Source organism: Labrus mixtus, chromosome 12 (genome assembly GCF_963584025.1).
Source record: "Labrus mixtus chromosome 12, fLabMix1.1, whole genome shotgun sequence".
NCBI lineage: Eukaryota > Metazoa > Chordata > Actinopteri > Labriformes > Labridae > Labrus > Labrus mixtus.
Window position 1 is genome coordinate 21,285,792 of NC_083623.1, and position 17,979 is coordinate 21,303,770.

Here is a 17,979-nt window from a genome sequence, read left to right on the forward strand (position 1 = left end):
CAGTAAAGTATTATGTACAGAGCCCCTGAAGTCACAAAAAAGTTAAAAAAAAAAAAAAAAATCTTGTGCGCAGAAGAAATCATCGAACTTGTGCACACTATATTTGTTTCTTTCTTTAATTATTGTTGAAGAAATTACTAAGACTTGACTCCATACAATAAGACTCAGTTGACTCAGATGGCTTACGTTGATGAAAGTTTATACATCAGATGAATACTCGAGGAGACATGATTCAACATCTCACTTCTGTACTCGTGTCTTGCTCCATCACATCTGCAGAACTTTTCAAAAGGCATCGCATATATCCTAAAAGACATTATCATTATAAGGGTCGTGTCACATTGACCCACCTAGACTAAACTGTGACGTCTATAACACTGGAGCAGACAACAAGTCTACCAAACATCCTTACAGATATCAGGAAGAACAGTTGACACTCTCTAAGCTGTACTTGGTGTTCTAATAACAACTGAACTCTGTCAGGTCTGACTGACATCAGAGAACAGTGAATAAACCTAGTGACATCTGTACATTATAATCTAAATAACTACAGAAATTCCACCACAATTATTATTTACTTTTTGGACTACAGGGGCTCCGTAGTTATGGGTATGGCCTACTCCTTTCTCTACAATAAATGATTTATAAACTGTAACTTACCTCTATAATAATAGGCTAGTTACATTATTTACACATGCTTTACATCAGTAATGATTTTCTTATAAGAAACACTTTTCTTTGCTTGGTTGTGTCTAGACCATTTGCCTTTGGTTCCCAATCACAGTCGATCCCCTTTTACCTTTTGTAGGCTACTTGAATTGACACTCTCTAGCTAATTCTTAAGTTACAGTTGTGGAAGTTGTGGAAAATGGTTAGCTTGAATATGCAAATCATTGAGAACTTCCCCTGCATTGAAAATTGTGGGACAGTATAGCCCAAAAGTTTAGTTTGGGGTTTGGTTGGGTTTGGTTTAGTTTAGTTTAGTTTAGTTTAAATTTGTTTAGTTTAGTTTGATTTGATTTGGTTGAGTTTGGTTTGGTTTGGTTTGGATTGGTTCAACTCAGAAACCTGTACTCTAAAACAATCGTCGTGAAATTTTGAAAGAATATGGCGCTCGACCAAAACGGTAGAATCTTGTTTATTCTGGCAGGAGAGTCATAGCTCCATTGAGCCTTGTATTCCTTTAGCCCTCAGCAGTAATGATTTCCTTAGCTTTTTCAACAACAAAATTCTAGACATCAGAGACAAAATTGGTAACCTCCTGCCCTTACCTGGTGTAGATACGTCTGATACGGCAGAGACAGTTCCAGGACCAGATATTAGTCTAGACAGTTTTTCTCCAATCAACCTTTCAGAGCTAAATTCAATTATTTCTGCGTCGAAACCGTCAACCTGTCTTTTACACCGAATCCCAACCAAGCTGTTTAAGGAAGTCTTTCCCTTAGTTAGCAACTCTATATTAGATATGATCAATATGTCTTTACTGACAGGCTATGTACCACAGTCATTTAAAGTAGCGGTAATTAAACCTCTACTCAAAAAACCTACTCTAAATTCAGGAACTCTAGCTAACTATAGGCCTATATCCAACCTTCCTTTTATCTCAAAGATCCTGGAGAAAGTGATAGCTAATAAGCTGTGTGACTTTCTCCATGACAACAGTTTATTTGAGGAGTTCCAGTCAGGATTTAGAGTCCACCATAGCACTGAGACTGCATTAGTTAAAGTTACAAACAATCTACTTCTAGCTTCAGACAGGGGACTTCTCTCTGTGCTCGTCTTGTTAGATCTTAGTGCTGCTTTTGACACCACTGACCATCAGATCCTACTATACAGACTAGAACATTTACTTGGAATTACAGGGACTGCTTTAAGTTGGTTTGAATCCTACTTATCAGACTGATCTCAGTTTGTACATGTTAATGATAAGTCCTCTATGCACACCAAAGTTAGCCATGGAGTGCCACAAGGTTCAGTGCTTGGACCAATTATCTTTACATTATATATGCTTCCTCTGGGAAATATTATGAGGAAACACTCCATACAGTTTCATTGTTATGCAGATGATACTCAGCTTTATGTATCAATGAAGCCCGATGGCACCAGTCAGTTATGTAAGCTAGAAACGTGCCTTAAGGACGTTAGGACCTGGATGACCAGAAATTTTTTGCTACTTAACTCAGACAAGACTGAAGTTATTGTGCTAGGCCCTAAAAACCTCAGGGAGACTTTTTCTAGTGATTTGACTGTCCTTAATGACATCAGCCTGGCATCTAGCACCACTGTTAGGAATCTAGGAGTTCTATTTGATCAAGATATGTCCTTTAGCTCTCACATCAGGCAAATTTCAAGAACAGCCTATTATCACCTTCCTAATATATCCAGGATCAGGAATATCCTGTCACAAAATGATGCAGAAAAACTAGTTCATGCATTTGTTACCTCCAGATTGGATTATTGTAATTCTCTTTTGTCAGGGTGCTCTGGTAAGTCTCTAAAGACTCTTCAACTAGTCCAGAACGCTGCAGCTCGTGTACTGACTAGAACTAGGAAAAGGGACCACATTACTCCTGTGTTGGCTTATCTGCACTGGCTCCCTATACAGTCTAGAATAGAATTCAAGATCCTTCTTCTCACTTACAAAGCTCTAAATGGCCAGGCACCATCTTATCTTACAGAGCTACTAGTGCCGTACTGCCCCTTGAGAACATTACGGTCCCAGAATGCAGGCCTACTAGTGGTACCTACAGTCTCTAAGTGTACTATAGGTAAAGCCTTCAGTTATCGGGCTCCTCTCCTCTGGAATCGTCTTCCAGCCGGGGTCCGGGAGGCAGACACAGTCTGTATTTTTAAGAATAAACTTAAAACTAGAGTTAGGGCTGGTGCTGGTGTAGACCACCAGTTATGCTGCTATAGGCTTAGACTACCGGGGGAACTGGCACCTTGAGCTCCTCTCTCTCTCTCTCTCTCTCTCTCTCTCTCTCTCTCTCTCTCTCTCTCTGTGCATATACAGTACATCATATTACGGCATGTATCTATCTGTAAATCTCAGTCACTAACCACCTACTTTCCTGGGAGCTCTTGAGCCGAAGATTTCTGCCTTTTGATAAGGCAGTTTTTTCTTACCACTGTAACTTTTGCTGCTTTGCTAAAGTGCTCGTGATGGATAGGCCGGGTCTTTGTAATATAGCAATAAGTAAGGTCTTTTACCTGCTTTTTGTAACATAACAATGAATATGGTCTTTTTACCTGCTCTTTTGTAATGTTAAAAGACAAAGAGTAAGGTATTTTACCTGCTTTTTGTAAAGTGTCTCGAGATAACACTTGTTATGAGTTGACGCTATACAAATAAAAATTGATTGATTGGTTTGGATTGGTTGGGTTTGGTTGGGTTTGGTTTCTCATAAATATCTTTTACCTCATTAAAGTTACATAAAAACCTTGAATAATAGATCGAAGCAGCACATACAGTATGTTAAAAACATAACAAAATCAAGACAATTCACTACGAAATCTTCTAAACAATATTGAATCTCATTTTGTATTTAGACAGAGACAGAGAGTCTGTTAGTAAGTACATGAGACATTGAATTGTATTGATACTTGTAAATCTGCAGGGGACATTAAATCCCATTGAAGTTGATGAGGTGGGAAGGCAGCATACCACAGAGGATGCATCAAATGTGCTGCCTGATGATTCACGACCGAGTATGTGTCAGTCCTGCAAGTCTAGACTTTATTACACAGTCGGTCAGGAGACTTGAGTACACTGTTTCTGGTTTTTCAAAGTGAAGAAATATGTTGAAGAAGTTTTATAAAGCCTGTGCTAGCTGACTGGAATGAGTTAACCAGCCTGGGGCTAAATGTGCCACTGCTTGCTGCTTCAGTCTCTTCTCGATCATCTGGTGGCCATGATGGACAGACTGAGGAGTGGGTGAAGGAGAGCTGTGTCGTCTAATGTATAAATATTTGTGTTCAGGCTCAAAGTATGCAACCAAATGCAAAAGAGACAAATACAGCAGGCTTTTACATGTAGGCAATTTATATTATTTCTTATTTGCAGGATAACGTTTCAGAGTAGGCTGTTAAGTTATTTTTAAGTTTTCCACGTTTGAATCAGAAATGATGAAAGGTGGAGTTACCCTGCCTTTAAAGTCGACTTCTAACTTTGTAATGATGTACATATACACCACAGTCAGTGCAGCCAAATGTTGTTAAGCTAAGAACCGAAAAACAGCTGAATTATTTGTCCATTTAAATATCAATAAAAGCTGCAACCCCTCTACTGCAGACATGATACTCTGGTATCATATAAGGAAAAGCCTGGCGGGACTTGGAGGCCGAACATTTTTATGAATGGAAATTTGGAACAAGCCTCCTCCAGTAGATTTACTTGCACATGTATTTAAAGACTTCACTTACTCATAAAGCTTGTGAACTTTCCTAGCTTTTCAGTTCATCATTGTTATAGACTGTTGTACCGGTACATACTGTATGTTAAGATAAACACTCAAAAGGCATCACCAAAGTGGTAGTTAAGCAGGGAATACACAGGCACTATGAAGATATATACACCTTTTATACTCTCAGATATATATTATTATAACATGACATATCTCTGGTTGTATTAGGTCATGCAATAAATGTAATATAACTAATAAACTAATATAAACTAATAACTACCATAAAAAAATGTTATTTAATTCAATCTCTTCATATACTTTATCAATCCCAAGGGGAAATTCTAGATTACACTCTGTTATTGAGAGACATGCTACTCACACATACAGGTCCAAAATACACATGCACAGAAACAGTGTACATGCATTAATGGAGAGATGTCAGAGTGGGGATACTAGGAAGCCCTCCTGAGCTGTTGAGGGTTCAGTGCCTTGCTCAAGGGCACATTGGCAGTACTCAGGAAGTGCCCAAATCCTTTCAGACTGAGCTACTGCCGCCCCAGATATAATAAAGTATCAATATAATATCAGTAAGGGTTGGTGTCTCATGTATTTATTGACGATAACAGTTTCTCAAGGAATCCTCCAGAATCTGTGCTACATTGAAAAGTAATATTGCATTTATATGAATAGAGGGCTTTATCGATATTGGGCTCTCCTATGTGTGTATTTTTTTTAAGATAGTCCAGATTTTAACCACAAGAGGGCGACAAATACCGTTACAAAGTGGTGGAACAATAATTCCTCTTCTAACATTTTAGTTCAATTCTCAATACATAGAAATAATTTTCTTCCAAGGAAAAACATAATTCAAAGAACAGAAACTATTTTATGTAAAGGGCATGATTTAAGAGTGGATGACTGGTTATGTATTGAGTATTATGAAACTTTAACTCATACCAGTAGGGGTCATTAAAGTATTACTTCACCCATTGAAACATGAATCTGTATTGACATTGGGTCATATATGTAGTAGAAATGTGAAATAAATGTTGAAGTTGGTGCCTTCTTGGCCGAGTAAAGGCAGAAAGTGTCTTTTTGGCTCGTGTGGATGAGAGACACCAAATCCCAGAATGCACAGCACCGCAGGCCACTCCCACTAAGGTCAGGTTTACAGACATGTTTACTTCAATGCATAAGGCCATTTCCTCAACTGATTCTGAGATTTCTTCTAGAAGGAATTAGCATCTTGGAAATTCCTGGCAGAAAACAGACTCTATGTTTGTGTCCATATATAGGCAAACAGTGAGAGCACAGACACTACCAGTCCTCCCCAACTCGAGCCGGCCCCGGCTCCTCGTCCTCACAGCCGCGGACAGGCAGACGGCCAGCAATGTAGCCCTGAGACGGTTGCTGCCGACAGGCCGGTTTTGTTTCTCGGCTGCTGCGGACAACGGTGGCCCTGGCCTGTTGCAGCAGCCGTCTTGCCGCTATATGTATATTTTTTCTCTATTATCAGCTTTCTCCATAGAGCCTGTTAGCATAACTTCCAAGCAATATGGCGGACGTTAAGTTTCGATTCTGGGAGTCAGTTCCCACCCACTAATCTGTGATTGATCTGTAGCTTCAGTGGTCGAAAATACGAGGAACTAGCATTGTAGTTTCACACCACTAACCGCAACAGCTTCCAGTGAAGCAAAAATCACCATTTTGCGTCACTTCAAGCTCCTTTTCAGACTTAGAAATACAAAGATTTCCCATCTCAGGGGAAAATGAGGGCGGGATGCACGACAATTCAAAAAATACTACCAGGTTTCTAATCATACAAAGCTAAATGCAAATGGATGAAGTATCCCTTTAAGTAATAGCCTACTACAAAGCTTGACGTTTTTATGTGACACACAAGATAAAACAGCAGACAGAGAGCTGGTTCAAACCTTACAAAATACAAATTAAAGCACATGCAAACGTTAAACAGTGGCAGATTTTTCTTATTTGGTTTACAGTTTGATTGTGTATAGTCTCAGTGTCTCTGTGGTGTGTCTCACAGTGCCAGTCAGATCCTTTTACACACTGCTGAAAGTATGTCAGGAAACTTTGCTGCTCTCGTTTTGTATTTAGGGCAGTGCGGTATGAAATCAGAAAGTCTGAGTAGTCTTCTTGGTGAGTTTCATTATACTCTTTTAATAGATTTTTTTCCTCTGAGGCTCATAGACCAGAGTGGAAGATGCTGACACAATGAACTATGAATACAGTTTTGGAATTCAGGATCAATTCAAAACTGCAGAAGTAAACCAAACATTGAAACACAGTTTAAGGTCAAATAGCAATTCTCTTCCAGTTGTGACTTATGACTTCAAGCTGTTGGAAAATGGTGTCTCTGAAGCCAAGAAGATGTTCTTTGAACATTTTTATTTGCATGGCTGTGACTGCTTTGCATGTGCTTTCACATGATGGAATCAGTGTAAATATCTGTCGTCAAACCAAACTTTCTCACACAAGCTGCATGCACTAATGTCTCGTGATATGATTAAAAGCTCAGTTTCAGAAACACTTTCACCTTCTGACTTCAATTGAAAGACTCTTGAATCTAAGCTCTTATCGTCCTTTCACAACAAAACCAATGGTCAGATTACAGACACAACTTCCCTGCGATTGAAAATTAACAATCATAAAAGAAGTTCAAAATAGTTCTCCGATGCTTTTATCTGATCTCCTTTGAACTGCAGCTCCCTTTATTCATGCTGCAGAAATCACTCTTACATCTCAAGCCTGTTCAATATGCAGCAATTATTTGAATTAAGGCCAAGCAACGCTTTTTGTAAATCCCCAAGAACAACCATTCCTCTGTAGTTATTATTTAAACTATATTGACAGTGAAATGCTCATGTTTAAACCTGTATAATTCTTCATTTGCATTGGTTTTTACACAGACTAGGATCCTCCCACCCTTGTGGCACACGTCATTGTTATCTTTAGTTCAATTTGATTAATGTGGTTATTTTGAATGTTTTCATTGGAGCAGAGCACTACAACGTGTTCACATTGAGATCTTAATTCACAACTGAATCATTAGTATATGATCAGAACCATAAAATAATATTTAGCTGTAAATACAGTGAAAAAACCTGCCTTTAAGAGTGGCAGAAATGTAATAAAATATTCAAAAGTATGTTTTCTTTAGTGAATCATTGCCTGAAAATAATAATCCTTGTGTTATTATTATTCACTGAACATTTTATACCTGCAGAGAAAGCAAGTAGTCTGCATGCTGCACCGCCATGTTTCAACATCAACACAGGTTAACAAACCAAACAATGGAGAGGACCATTTCCTTACTTTGTCGCCGTAGACTCTTTGACGCATGGAAAACGAGGTCAAGGGGCTGGTTAATAGTTGATTTCTATTGGCTGCAGGCCTTACATGCCCATATGTTTTACCACGTCATGTGCTCTGGTACTGTGGAACATTTAACACGGGTTGAAAATGAAGCAGCTAGCTTTGCTGAAGACTCCAAAACGCTTACCTGGCCTTAAAAAAAAAAAAAAAAAAACAGTGTTAAAGAACAGGGTCAAATATTTTTTTTATAGTATAGCACCTTTAAAGCTTGCTATACTTAAAATGTTGTGTTGAGCTTGTTGGAGATGTAAGTGTAAAACATAAAGTTATTTACATTATGTGATGAGCCCAAACTGTTCCTTTCCAAGGCAGAGGCTCAACTGATGACCTGGCCACTGAATGTGGATTACAATCAAACAACAAATTATTTCTTCTCTCTCAACATTGAGTCTTTTTAGTGTAATTATGCTAAGCAAAGCTAAAAAGAAAGTTAACAACGTTCAACCCTTTAAAGTGTTTTTATGCTGCTGTAAGCTACAAGAGTGTCACGAACTGTTGGAAAACAAGGGAGGTGGACCCAAATGGAGAATAACCAGAAATATTTAATTAAACAAAAGCTCAACAAAAAACTCAGGGATCAAAAACAGGGAGCCACAGAGGAGCACGAGCAAAAACTGACATATCAACGAACGACATACAAACAACAATGAACTGACGCAGAAGGGAAGAAACACAGAGACTAAATAGACATGGGGTAATCAAACACAGGTGAGACTAATAACACAGGTGAAGACAATGAGGGCAATCACAATGGAGGGAAACACACAGAGGAAGGAATAGACACAAGAAACACTGAGGACAACTACAAAATAAATACATGAAACACTGAAGACACACAGAACTCAAGAATGAACAAAACACACTAGAACATAAAGAAATACTAAACACTGAAAATACAAAACTAAATAATACCAAATCATGACACAAGAGACCATCACCTCTGAACCTGTTAGTGATATTATTGTATTTCTGTGAGATGCCTTGTGGCAGTAGGGCAGTAGGACAGCAGATCATGTCACATACAATTAATCCCTGTGTGGTAATGTATGTGCATGTGTTTTTCTTTTTTTGTATAACACCGTGGGAATGCCTGCAGAGAAAAAGAAAGGTATTACCCCTTGCCAATAAAACTCCCACGCTTCCCAGACATGATACGCATTTGCACATTCAGCGCGAAACTGAGGCAACCAACAGGAGGATCTCAGATTTTCACCTCTGTTTGAAAGTTTCCTTTTGTGTCTCAGATGTCTTCAGTCACTTTCAGAAGCAAAAAAAAAATCACAATTTTTGAGAACATCTTTTCATTCCTTAAGTCTCATGATGGCTCTGAAGGAGAAAAACGGTGTTCTAGTTGAACAGTTCATTGTTGAACAGTTCATTCATTAGTTATTGGAAACACACACAATAAATGACTTTCCATGTACTTTTCTCTCGTTACTCGTAATATTACATAATTGGATTATGTCATGAGAAAAATGGTCAAACACACGATTATCTTCATTCTTGTTTTACCATTGGTGTTTCTGTAAAAATCACAAAAAAATGTAATACGACGGGTATGTAAATTATGTAATAAAATGAGTCACAAGCTACTAATACGAAAATAACTTGACCGACTCCTTCATTAAACACTAAGTATCATGTCCACCACCTAAGCCTACTCCTTTTTTAAACCAACCACCCATTGTTAAAACATAAAGTGGGCGCAGTTTGTTTAAACCTTTGGGTGTAGAAATGCTTTGTCATCAAGCCCACACAAGAATGGCCTGGTTCAGGATGACTGTGACGAGAATGACTGTAACATTGATGGTTTCCTTCTGAAAAGAAGGAAAGTTTTCATGAATGACATGGTATGCCTAAAGCCAGCTAGGAGCATATCAGTGACTAAGCTACTGACATAAATGTGACATCATTTCCCAGTAAAGCTCTGTTTATTAATACACTGTAAAACATTAGCTTTAGCACTATTCCTTTTTATAAATTACCTTCAAGGCTGTTTATATTTGATATGGAAAAAATCAAGTGAATATTAAATTACTTTTAAGACAATGATTAAAGTAGCCTAGCTGTGCACATCTCTGTAAGCTAACTATGTAGCCAGAGCTAGAAGGCTGTTAGCTTAGAGACTGGAAGCAGGCAAAAACAGCTAGCTATAGCCTTCTGCAAATAAAGATATACATAAAGCCAAGCACTTTTCCCTAAAACTGCTATTTTGATTGACACTCACAGATACAAGTATAGGCCTATACAGGCTTGTCTAAAAGCTTATTATGGAGACCCAGGATGTAATTAGCTTAGCTAAGTTTACTGGAAGCAGGAAGATTAAACTATCTCTCTTCAAGCTACATGCCTGCCTACACCCCTAATGTTAGCTAGTAAGTAATCTCATTCCTTTTTTTAAGGTTTATTCTGGGGCTTTTTGTGCCTTCATTGTAAAAATAGGACAGAGTCAGAGGGATAGAGTCAGAAATTTGGGGAGAGAGAGAATCGGGAATGAGTGGGAAAGGAGCCAAAGATAATATTCGAGCTCAGGCTGCCCGCATTGAGGACTATTGCCTCTATGGGGCGCGCACACTGACCACTACACTACCGGCGCCCCTAATTATCAAATTTTTATGTGTAAAAATTAAATAAACCTAATGAATGAAATGTTATTTTAGTCCATGCATTCAAACTTTAAACCAAACCAATGACTGTATGGAAGGCAGTTTTCATCTTTTTATCTAACTCTCTGAAGAAGAGCCACACAAAGAGGTCCAAAAAGATCAAACTGCTCCCTTAATTGCAAATAGTAATGGATTTCTGCCAATGACACCTTTTGGTTTCATATAATTAGCCTTGATGTGATTTCAGTAGGCTACTAGTAAACTGACAGTTTAACCCTGTGCTGACATGACTATATTACTGTTAAATACTTTCCTTTAATTAAGCATTATGATTTTGCAATCTGATTTACACAATATCATTTTTATCTACAATACATTTGGTAGGCTAATGGTAGTTCTGGTTTGTTTTGTTTTATTTAACCAGGTGTTATTCAGTCATGACTTATAGGCATACACGTAAAAAAAAAAAACACCAGCCTGATGTATTCAACAGTCCTGATAGTCCAACACAACAGATGGTAAATTAACTGCACTTATTTGCTTTGAGCTTTTTTCACCACTTTTCAGCAGTTACTTTACTTTTCTACTGGCTCAGTGGTAGAGCTGGTTGTCCCCCAACCTAAAGGTCAGAGGTTCAATCCCCACTTCCTGCTGGTTGATGTGTCCCTGGCAATGTGAATGGGTAATTGTGACTTGCGTTGTAAAAAGCACTTTAAGTCATGAGACAAGAAAAGTTCTATACAAGGTCGAGTCCATTCACCATACACTAAAATGGTGCCCTTAAGACCCAGGGACAATTTAACATGTTGGCTGCAGGAGCCAGGAATCGAACATGCAACATTCAGATTGGTAAACTACCCCACTCTGATCCACAGTGCCTCCTATATAAAACAATTCCAATTTTAAAAAGGATTTCAGAGAGGTGCTAAAGACATTTTGTTTGTGTTATTAATAGCATTCAGTGCTGTTTATATTTTCACTTAACACCCATTTTAATGGCAGCTAAACTGCAGGCTCGACAGTGATGGAAGATGTTGAGTTGAATCAACGATAATCTGCAGGGCTGCTGTATCAGACTGCATTACTTCCAACTTGGGTATTAACTATCAACCGTCTGCCCAGTGTGACATAGGCCTACTTTTTTTTTTTAATGCTTGGTGAGTCTGGTGTGTGACTTCACAGTGAAAGGGTGTGATGCCCCCGTAGGTGCTCTGCTGACTCAGATAATAGGTGCCGTACCAGAAGCACAGCCAGAGGGCAATGTGATGCACTTGACAATAAACTGGCGTCAATGCTTTCTCAGCGGTTAGTGTCAATAGCAACCAGTGGTAAACAAAAGGCAAGTAGAGACAAGACAAGAGCAAGAGCACAGCTTAAAAAAAAAAATCTTGACGTTAGGTGGAAGTCCCAGTATTTCCCATATGGCTGAATAGCTGACTATAAACACAAAAACATGCAATCTAAGCAACAGGAGAAAAAACACAAGGCTGCAAGAACAGTTTGTCCTCAGATGGCTCATTTGGAAGCAGAGATTAAAACGTGTGGAACTCAAGAGGGCATGCCATGTGCCTTCAGTGGGGACATTTGTTTGATATGACGCACACTCACAGACAACCAGTGATACAAGACGCTGCATTCTTGTGATATCACAGCCCTTCCCAGTGTGTGTTCAGTTTGAATAGTGTAATGTCTACGGAGTATCGCCCCGTAGAGGTGTGAAGGCATCACTGCACTTGGATACTGTTGCTATGTTTTGGCCAAGCCTACCTTTCACAATGTAACCAAAGTCATCCTGGGAATTTTATCTCAAATGTCAGAGAAGCACAGACAGGTATCACGCACATAAACCACCATGTTGTGTAACAGAAAGGAATTTCCTGAAGAAAAAAAAAAGACAGAAATACTTAAAAAGAAAAAAAAGAAGGAAAAAGATCACAAGAAAAGTCACAACACAGACAAGGAAAACATTCAAAATCCCTACAGGAAGTCATGCTGACAGTTTGCATTTTCTTTCTGGAATGAAATAAAAAAATTGTAATCTCCCGGGGTGTTCACAGCATGTGCAATACTGGACGGATAAGCACAGATCATACTGTGGAGCATGTTGGTTTCACAAGGGAGTCTCCAGCAGGAAACTTTAGAATGTTTCCCCACTTCAGCACGCTGTGTACTGCAGGTGTTCACTTTGTAGTGTAGCAATGCTGATCTTTTCCTTTCTGCATAAACCCTTGATATGCTGCACGTTAATTTGATGTGTTTTCACAATACATCACTGTTTTCAAGCATGCATCATTCGTTCACTATTTTCAATCATCAGCCTACAACAGCAAGATATTTTCCTTAAATTCTTTGACATAATAAAGGAACAGATGTGGCAAACTCATACGCAGGATATGGATAGGCCTACATATAAAACCAATGAAAAACATGTGAATATAAAATAAAAAAACACTCACACAAGCAGAGTATGCATTCATGTCTACATGTTTTTACCCAAGCCTCTTGTCTTTAGCCAGTAAAATAATGCATTTTTGAAAACCCTTAATAAACCGATCAAACCAGATCAACACAACATTTTAGTGAAATAAAATGTATATCATAATGTGTGTAATGTTTACATGTGTAGGTGAATGTATCTGATATTCAGTTGAGGCAGAAATATAAATGTGCAATGCAAGCCAAATTATTTTGGATCTATTTTGTGGTTATGACACAATAAAAAACTGTTATAAGATTAGACAATGTGGTTGTCTTAGTGTAGGTGTGAGCTATATGCTCCATAGTTCAGTTTAAATTCTGGACATCAGTTTAATAAAGTGGATTTCTCTTTTTGAGTGAGTTGAGGTTTGGGCCCCTGTCAGACTTAAAGTGGGAAATAAATGGAAAATATGTAAAGTGTCTTTGGTTAGCGACTTGAGAGAAATAATTTCCCCCTGCAGAAGGGAATTCTTGAAGAGCCTGGTAGGGACTGTCTCCCTCTCATTCATGCCCATACAGTCTCATTCATTGAAAGAAATAAAGTCATGACCCCTATAATACATCACAGGTGAAAATAGGTGTCTAATAGGAAACTACCAGTTTTCTTTCTGACTGTGTTGAGGATGGGGGGTTTCTAACAAAAGCACAGGCCTGTGTGATTTCCCTATGCTTATTCTAAGATAAGTCAAGTGGAATTCCCCACTGAGGCCCCGCCCAGCCGAGCGCACAAAACCCAGCGCGCCTCCCTCCACTGCACCAGACAGCCCTGACCCTTGGATAGAGACGGAACTGTGTCTTGTGACAGTCGCAAAGTCAACATGGACGTGCAAAGAGTTTCTCACCACAACCAAATGGATTATAACTTCGACAACAAACACGGGAAAATGTTGCCTTGCCACGATGACCGTTTTGATTCCGGCCTGGACTCCCTGAAGGAGGACGAGTTGGTGAACGAGTTTGAGGACATGAGCGTGAACGCGAGCGAGGAGCTCACACAGGAATACGAGCCTTGGAGGACTGCAGTGACTGAAGATGGTGACACGTAAGTTCGATTTTTGTACATTTGTGCAATTTCGCGTTTGCAGATTTAATGCGTCGGCGAAAAATGCAGAAAAGTTTTGCACCAGAGCGCAGCAACTAAACGACAAATCAACACATTGAAAATATTTGTCCTTTTAAATGCAAAAAAAAACAACCCAAAAACCATGAAATTGTCGAAAGTAGCACGAAAACAAAAGGCCTTTTAAAGTTTGTTTGAGTGTGTGTGCAGCACAGCGCGCACCAAATGCGTGCGTGTGTGTACTTTGGCAGAGCGCGCAGTCTGGGCGGTGCTAAAGTCCGCTCTGCGAGTTCAGGAAAGTCCCTGGCCCGCTGCCAGGAACTGATAAAGCATCAGATGTGTCAAGCCACAACTGGTGGAAATAACCCGACAAAACTCCATTCTTGCGAAACGCTCGACTGCTGAGGCTTTGTTCTTTTTTATTTGGTTGGAACCATTTCCTCTGCGTAGTTTTTTTTTTTAAACACAAATCTCTCTCTTTTTTTTTTTCCATCCCACAGACTTCTACACTTGGCCATCATTCATGAAGCCACAGACCATGCCTTTCAGATGATCAAACTGTCCCAGAATCACTCCTTCCTCAATGTGCAGAACCACCAGAGACAGGTAAAACTCAAAACACAATTGAAAGCTGAATACAACCCCTGTTCTCCTCATTATTCATCCAATTTAACTGCAAAGTCCAAATTATAATTAAACATTTTGTACATTTGTTCCTCCTCAGACTGCGCTCCACCTGGCAGTAATCACAGAGCAGCCTCAGCTGGTGGAGAAGCTCCTGAAGGCCGGCTGTGACCCACGGTTGTCTGACGACAGTGGGAACACAGCTCTCCACATCGCCTGCAAGAAGGGCTCTCTCTCCTGCTTTGGCGTCATCACCCAGAACTGCCAACGCCACCTTTCCTCCATCCTGTCCTTCCCCAACTATAATGGTAAGCGTTTGTATAAAATAGCTTCTCTAAAAAGACTCCCACACAATCATGTTTCACTGAAGCTGTTCTTTGATGTGGTTTTTAACTGAGCCTCTCCTGATTTCTCTCTACAGGACAGAACTGTCTCCACTTGGCGTCCATTAACGGCTTCATCTCATTGGTTGAAACCCTTGTTCAGCTGGGTGCAGACATCAATGCACAGGTAGGTGTCAAATGAACTCCAAATGAAACCTGTTATAAACTCAATGATTTGAAAGAGGATCCTTGAAGATGAAAAGTGCAGGAGGAATCTAACATTATTCCTGTGGGTGTTTTCCTGTAGGAACAGTGCAGTGGACGGACGTCACTCCACCTAGCCGTGGATCTCCAGAACCCCACACTTGTCCGTCGCCTCCTTGAACTCGGCGCTGACGTGAACTGCTTTAACTATGGTGGCTTCACGCCGTACCACCTCACCTACGGGCGCCATAACGAAGAGATCCGCTGCCAGCTGTACGAGAGGACGGCCCAAGAACTGAGGGCGCTGCCTGAGAGTGATTCAGACGAGAGTGATATGGAGGACGTGGACGGGTCGGAAGATGAGGTCAGTATTTCATATAAACATGTTATAGTGATATCATCTTAAGGTTTTTAAAAAAAGACTTTCTAGTTTTGGTCCCTAACCTTGTTTATGTTATTTCCCACAGCTGTACGACGACATAAAGTTTGGAAAATAAACAGAACTGTTCCCCCCGTCTGGTGGTGTGAACCACAGTCAAGCTGCTACAGGGTTGCCCAGAATCAGCCCCGCAACGAGGGACACATCAGTCCACGTCCCCCGCCCAGGCCCAGGTCCAGGTCCAGGTCCAGGTCCAAAGAGCTGGTCCTGGGATCTCACAGACATGAATGAAGACGGCGTAAACTATGGTCAAGTCCAGTCCAGATCATGAGACGATCTGAAACCATAATACAGCGAGACAACGACCTCCATGTTCTGTAAAGTGCTGACAAATTGATAAAGATGTGTAAATATATGTGACTGTTGTAAAATATTGTAAATACAGAGATATTATTTTTTTTACCTGTACAAATGTGTGAATTTAAACACTATTAACACACAATGTTTGAGAATAAAAAATAAGTTTATTGAATATAAACACTTGACTGTTTCTTTATTCAGCCAGAGGGCCATGTTTCTTCTACTTGATGACTGTTTCATGGCCTTTCCATGTTGTAGATCATCTCTCGCTAACAGAGTGACGAGACTGAGAGTCATCAGTCAGACTTGTGAAAGAAACGCAGACAAAAAAGAAATGACACTCTGCCTCTTGGAACAGTCTGGGATTTCCTTGTTGGGGCGAGGTCACAGGGTCTCTGAGTCACCGCGCTGAAAGTCCCTTAACTTAAGAGGAACATATTGTACTTCAATATTCCACCCTGCTCTGGTCCGAATGCTTAAAAGCAACAAGGAAGTAGTATTCACTGGAAACACCAAAGAAGTGGAGGGAGGAAATGTCTTAATACGGGAAACTGAAGCAGAAAGAGTTAGATTAGTCTGTGTCACAGTGACAAGGAAACTGAGCAGCACTCCAGCTGTGGTGCTGGAAGAACTATTGATCATAATGCACAGTGTAGTACTCTGAATCATGTAGTATCATGCACTGAAGTTAAAGCAGAAAATGTCTTTAAATGCTGTTATACACCAACATGTGTCTTTTAACTTATGTTGTAATAGAAGAGTATTACTCATGCATTTAAAACATTTTGGTTGAGTGTGGCGCTAATTGTTAACTTCTTCATAATTGGACAGTAATGATTATTTTCACAATCTGGTTGTGACTTATTGTTCACTCCATTAAATCAACTCATCATTTAGCTTAAAAAAACTCTGAAATAATGAGAAATACCAAAGTCACACATTCACAATGACTTTTCCAAAGTAAGAGTCCAAACTTGAGCAGTTTCAAAATAAAACAAATATTTAAATTGAATCATTAAGAGAAAGCAACAAATATAATTTTTTTTTAGAAGATGGAAACCTAAGACACTGGGCATCCTTGTATGATATATTATATCACAAATACAGCAATTCATCGTTATGTTTTATCAAACCCAAAAACATTCATGTATCCATAAAGTTTTTTCTGCAGTCGATAGTGTGATGTATACATAGTTTGCCGTTTCATTTTAAACAAAACATATAAATTCATATTAACAAGTGATGCAAAGTGTCATGACGAATGTACTTGAGGATAAGAAAATTAAATTTAAAAAAATGATACTTAAACGTGTACATGTACTTCATATAATCTGCTTTTGGATCTGGCCTGCACACCTGAACCATCTTCAAACAGTATTCTTTTACAGCCCTTCCTTTAAATTAGTCCCTTTAACTTAAGGGACTTAAGTTAATTTTATCTGCGTTATGATTGTACAGCTCTTTGGTCATTTGTTTTTTTTTTAAATGTGCCCTAACCCTAACCCTAACCCTAACCCAAAAATACATTTTCCACAGATCAGATTGAAACTCCAGCACTGGTGAGAAGGAATCCCCTGAAATACTCAACACACCATGCACTGATTACCAATCTGTAATCAGGAAAATGTCCCTGCACGATAAGCTTTAATAACGGAGTATATCACTGTGTCTCCCTATAATCCTCCATGGGGCGATAAACATTAACAGGGTTGTTTACCTGTACAGGACTGCAGGGGGAATTTTCCAAGGACAAAGCTGTTACTTCTTAATGACAGTGGAGGTTACACAAGAGGCCGAGGTTTTAAACATTCATCCGAGCAGATAGTGCTCAGAAGACCATTTCTGCATTTAGGATGAAGAAGAATATTACAGCTGGATTTCTGAGTCTGTAACATCTGCAAAAAGACGCAATAGAGAAGGAAAGGAGTAAGAGTGATTCAACAGGACTGATGGGAAATGCTCTTAAATAAACTGAAGAGTGAGTAGCTGATGACGGCACATTATTTCAGATCATGTGCTGATGATGAAGTCTTTGTTACGGCTGAACTGGACGGGGTCATTGAAGAGAATTCTGAGCCACTGTTTCCCCTCCTGACACACAGAGACACACACACACACACACACACACACTCTTCAGGCCATATGT

At 39.5% G+C, this 17,979-nt stretch overlaps 1 protein-coding gene across 1 annotated transcript; it reads left to right on the plus strand.

Moving 5' to 3' along the window:
- The first annotated feature begins 13,626 nt into the window (after nt 1–13,626).
- On the plus strand, nt 13,627–16,011 carry LOC132985252 (NF-kappa-B inhibitor alpha-like). The gene is made up of 6 exons (XM_061052542.1): nt 13,627–13,925; nt 14,444–14,549; nt 14,668–14,875; nt 14,989–15,077; nt 15,198–15,458; nt 15,562–16,011. The coding sequence occupies exons 1-6, from the start codon at nt 13,702–13,704 to the stop codon at nt 15,589–15,591; spliced, it is 918 nt and encodes a 305-aa protein (XP_060908525.1). The 5' UTR covers nt 13,627–13,701; the 3' UTR covers nt 15,592–16,011.
- The last annotated feature ends 1,968 nt before the right edge of the window (nt 16,012–17,979 follow it).

Coding starts and splice junctions, on each gene's coding strand:
- LOC132985252 (XM_061052542.1), top strand. CDS start 13,702: ATGGACGTGCAAAGAGTTTCTCACCACAACCAAATGGATTATAACTTC. Junction 13,926..14,443: donor GTGACTGAAGATGGTGACAC/GTAAGTTCGATT, acceptor TCCATCCCACAG/ACTTCTACACTTGGCCATCA. Junction 14,876..14,988: donor GTCCTTCCCCAACTATAATG/GTAAGCGTTTGT, acceptor TTCTCTCTACAG/GACAGAACTGTCTCCACTTG.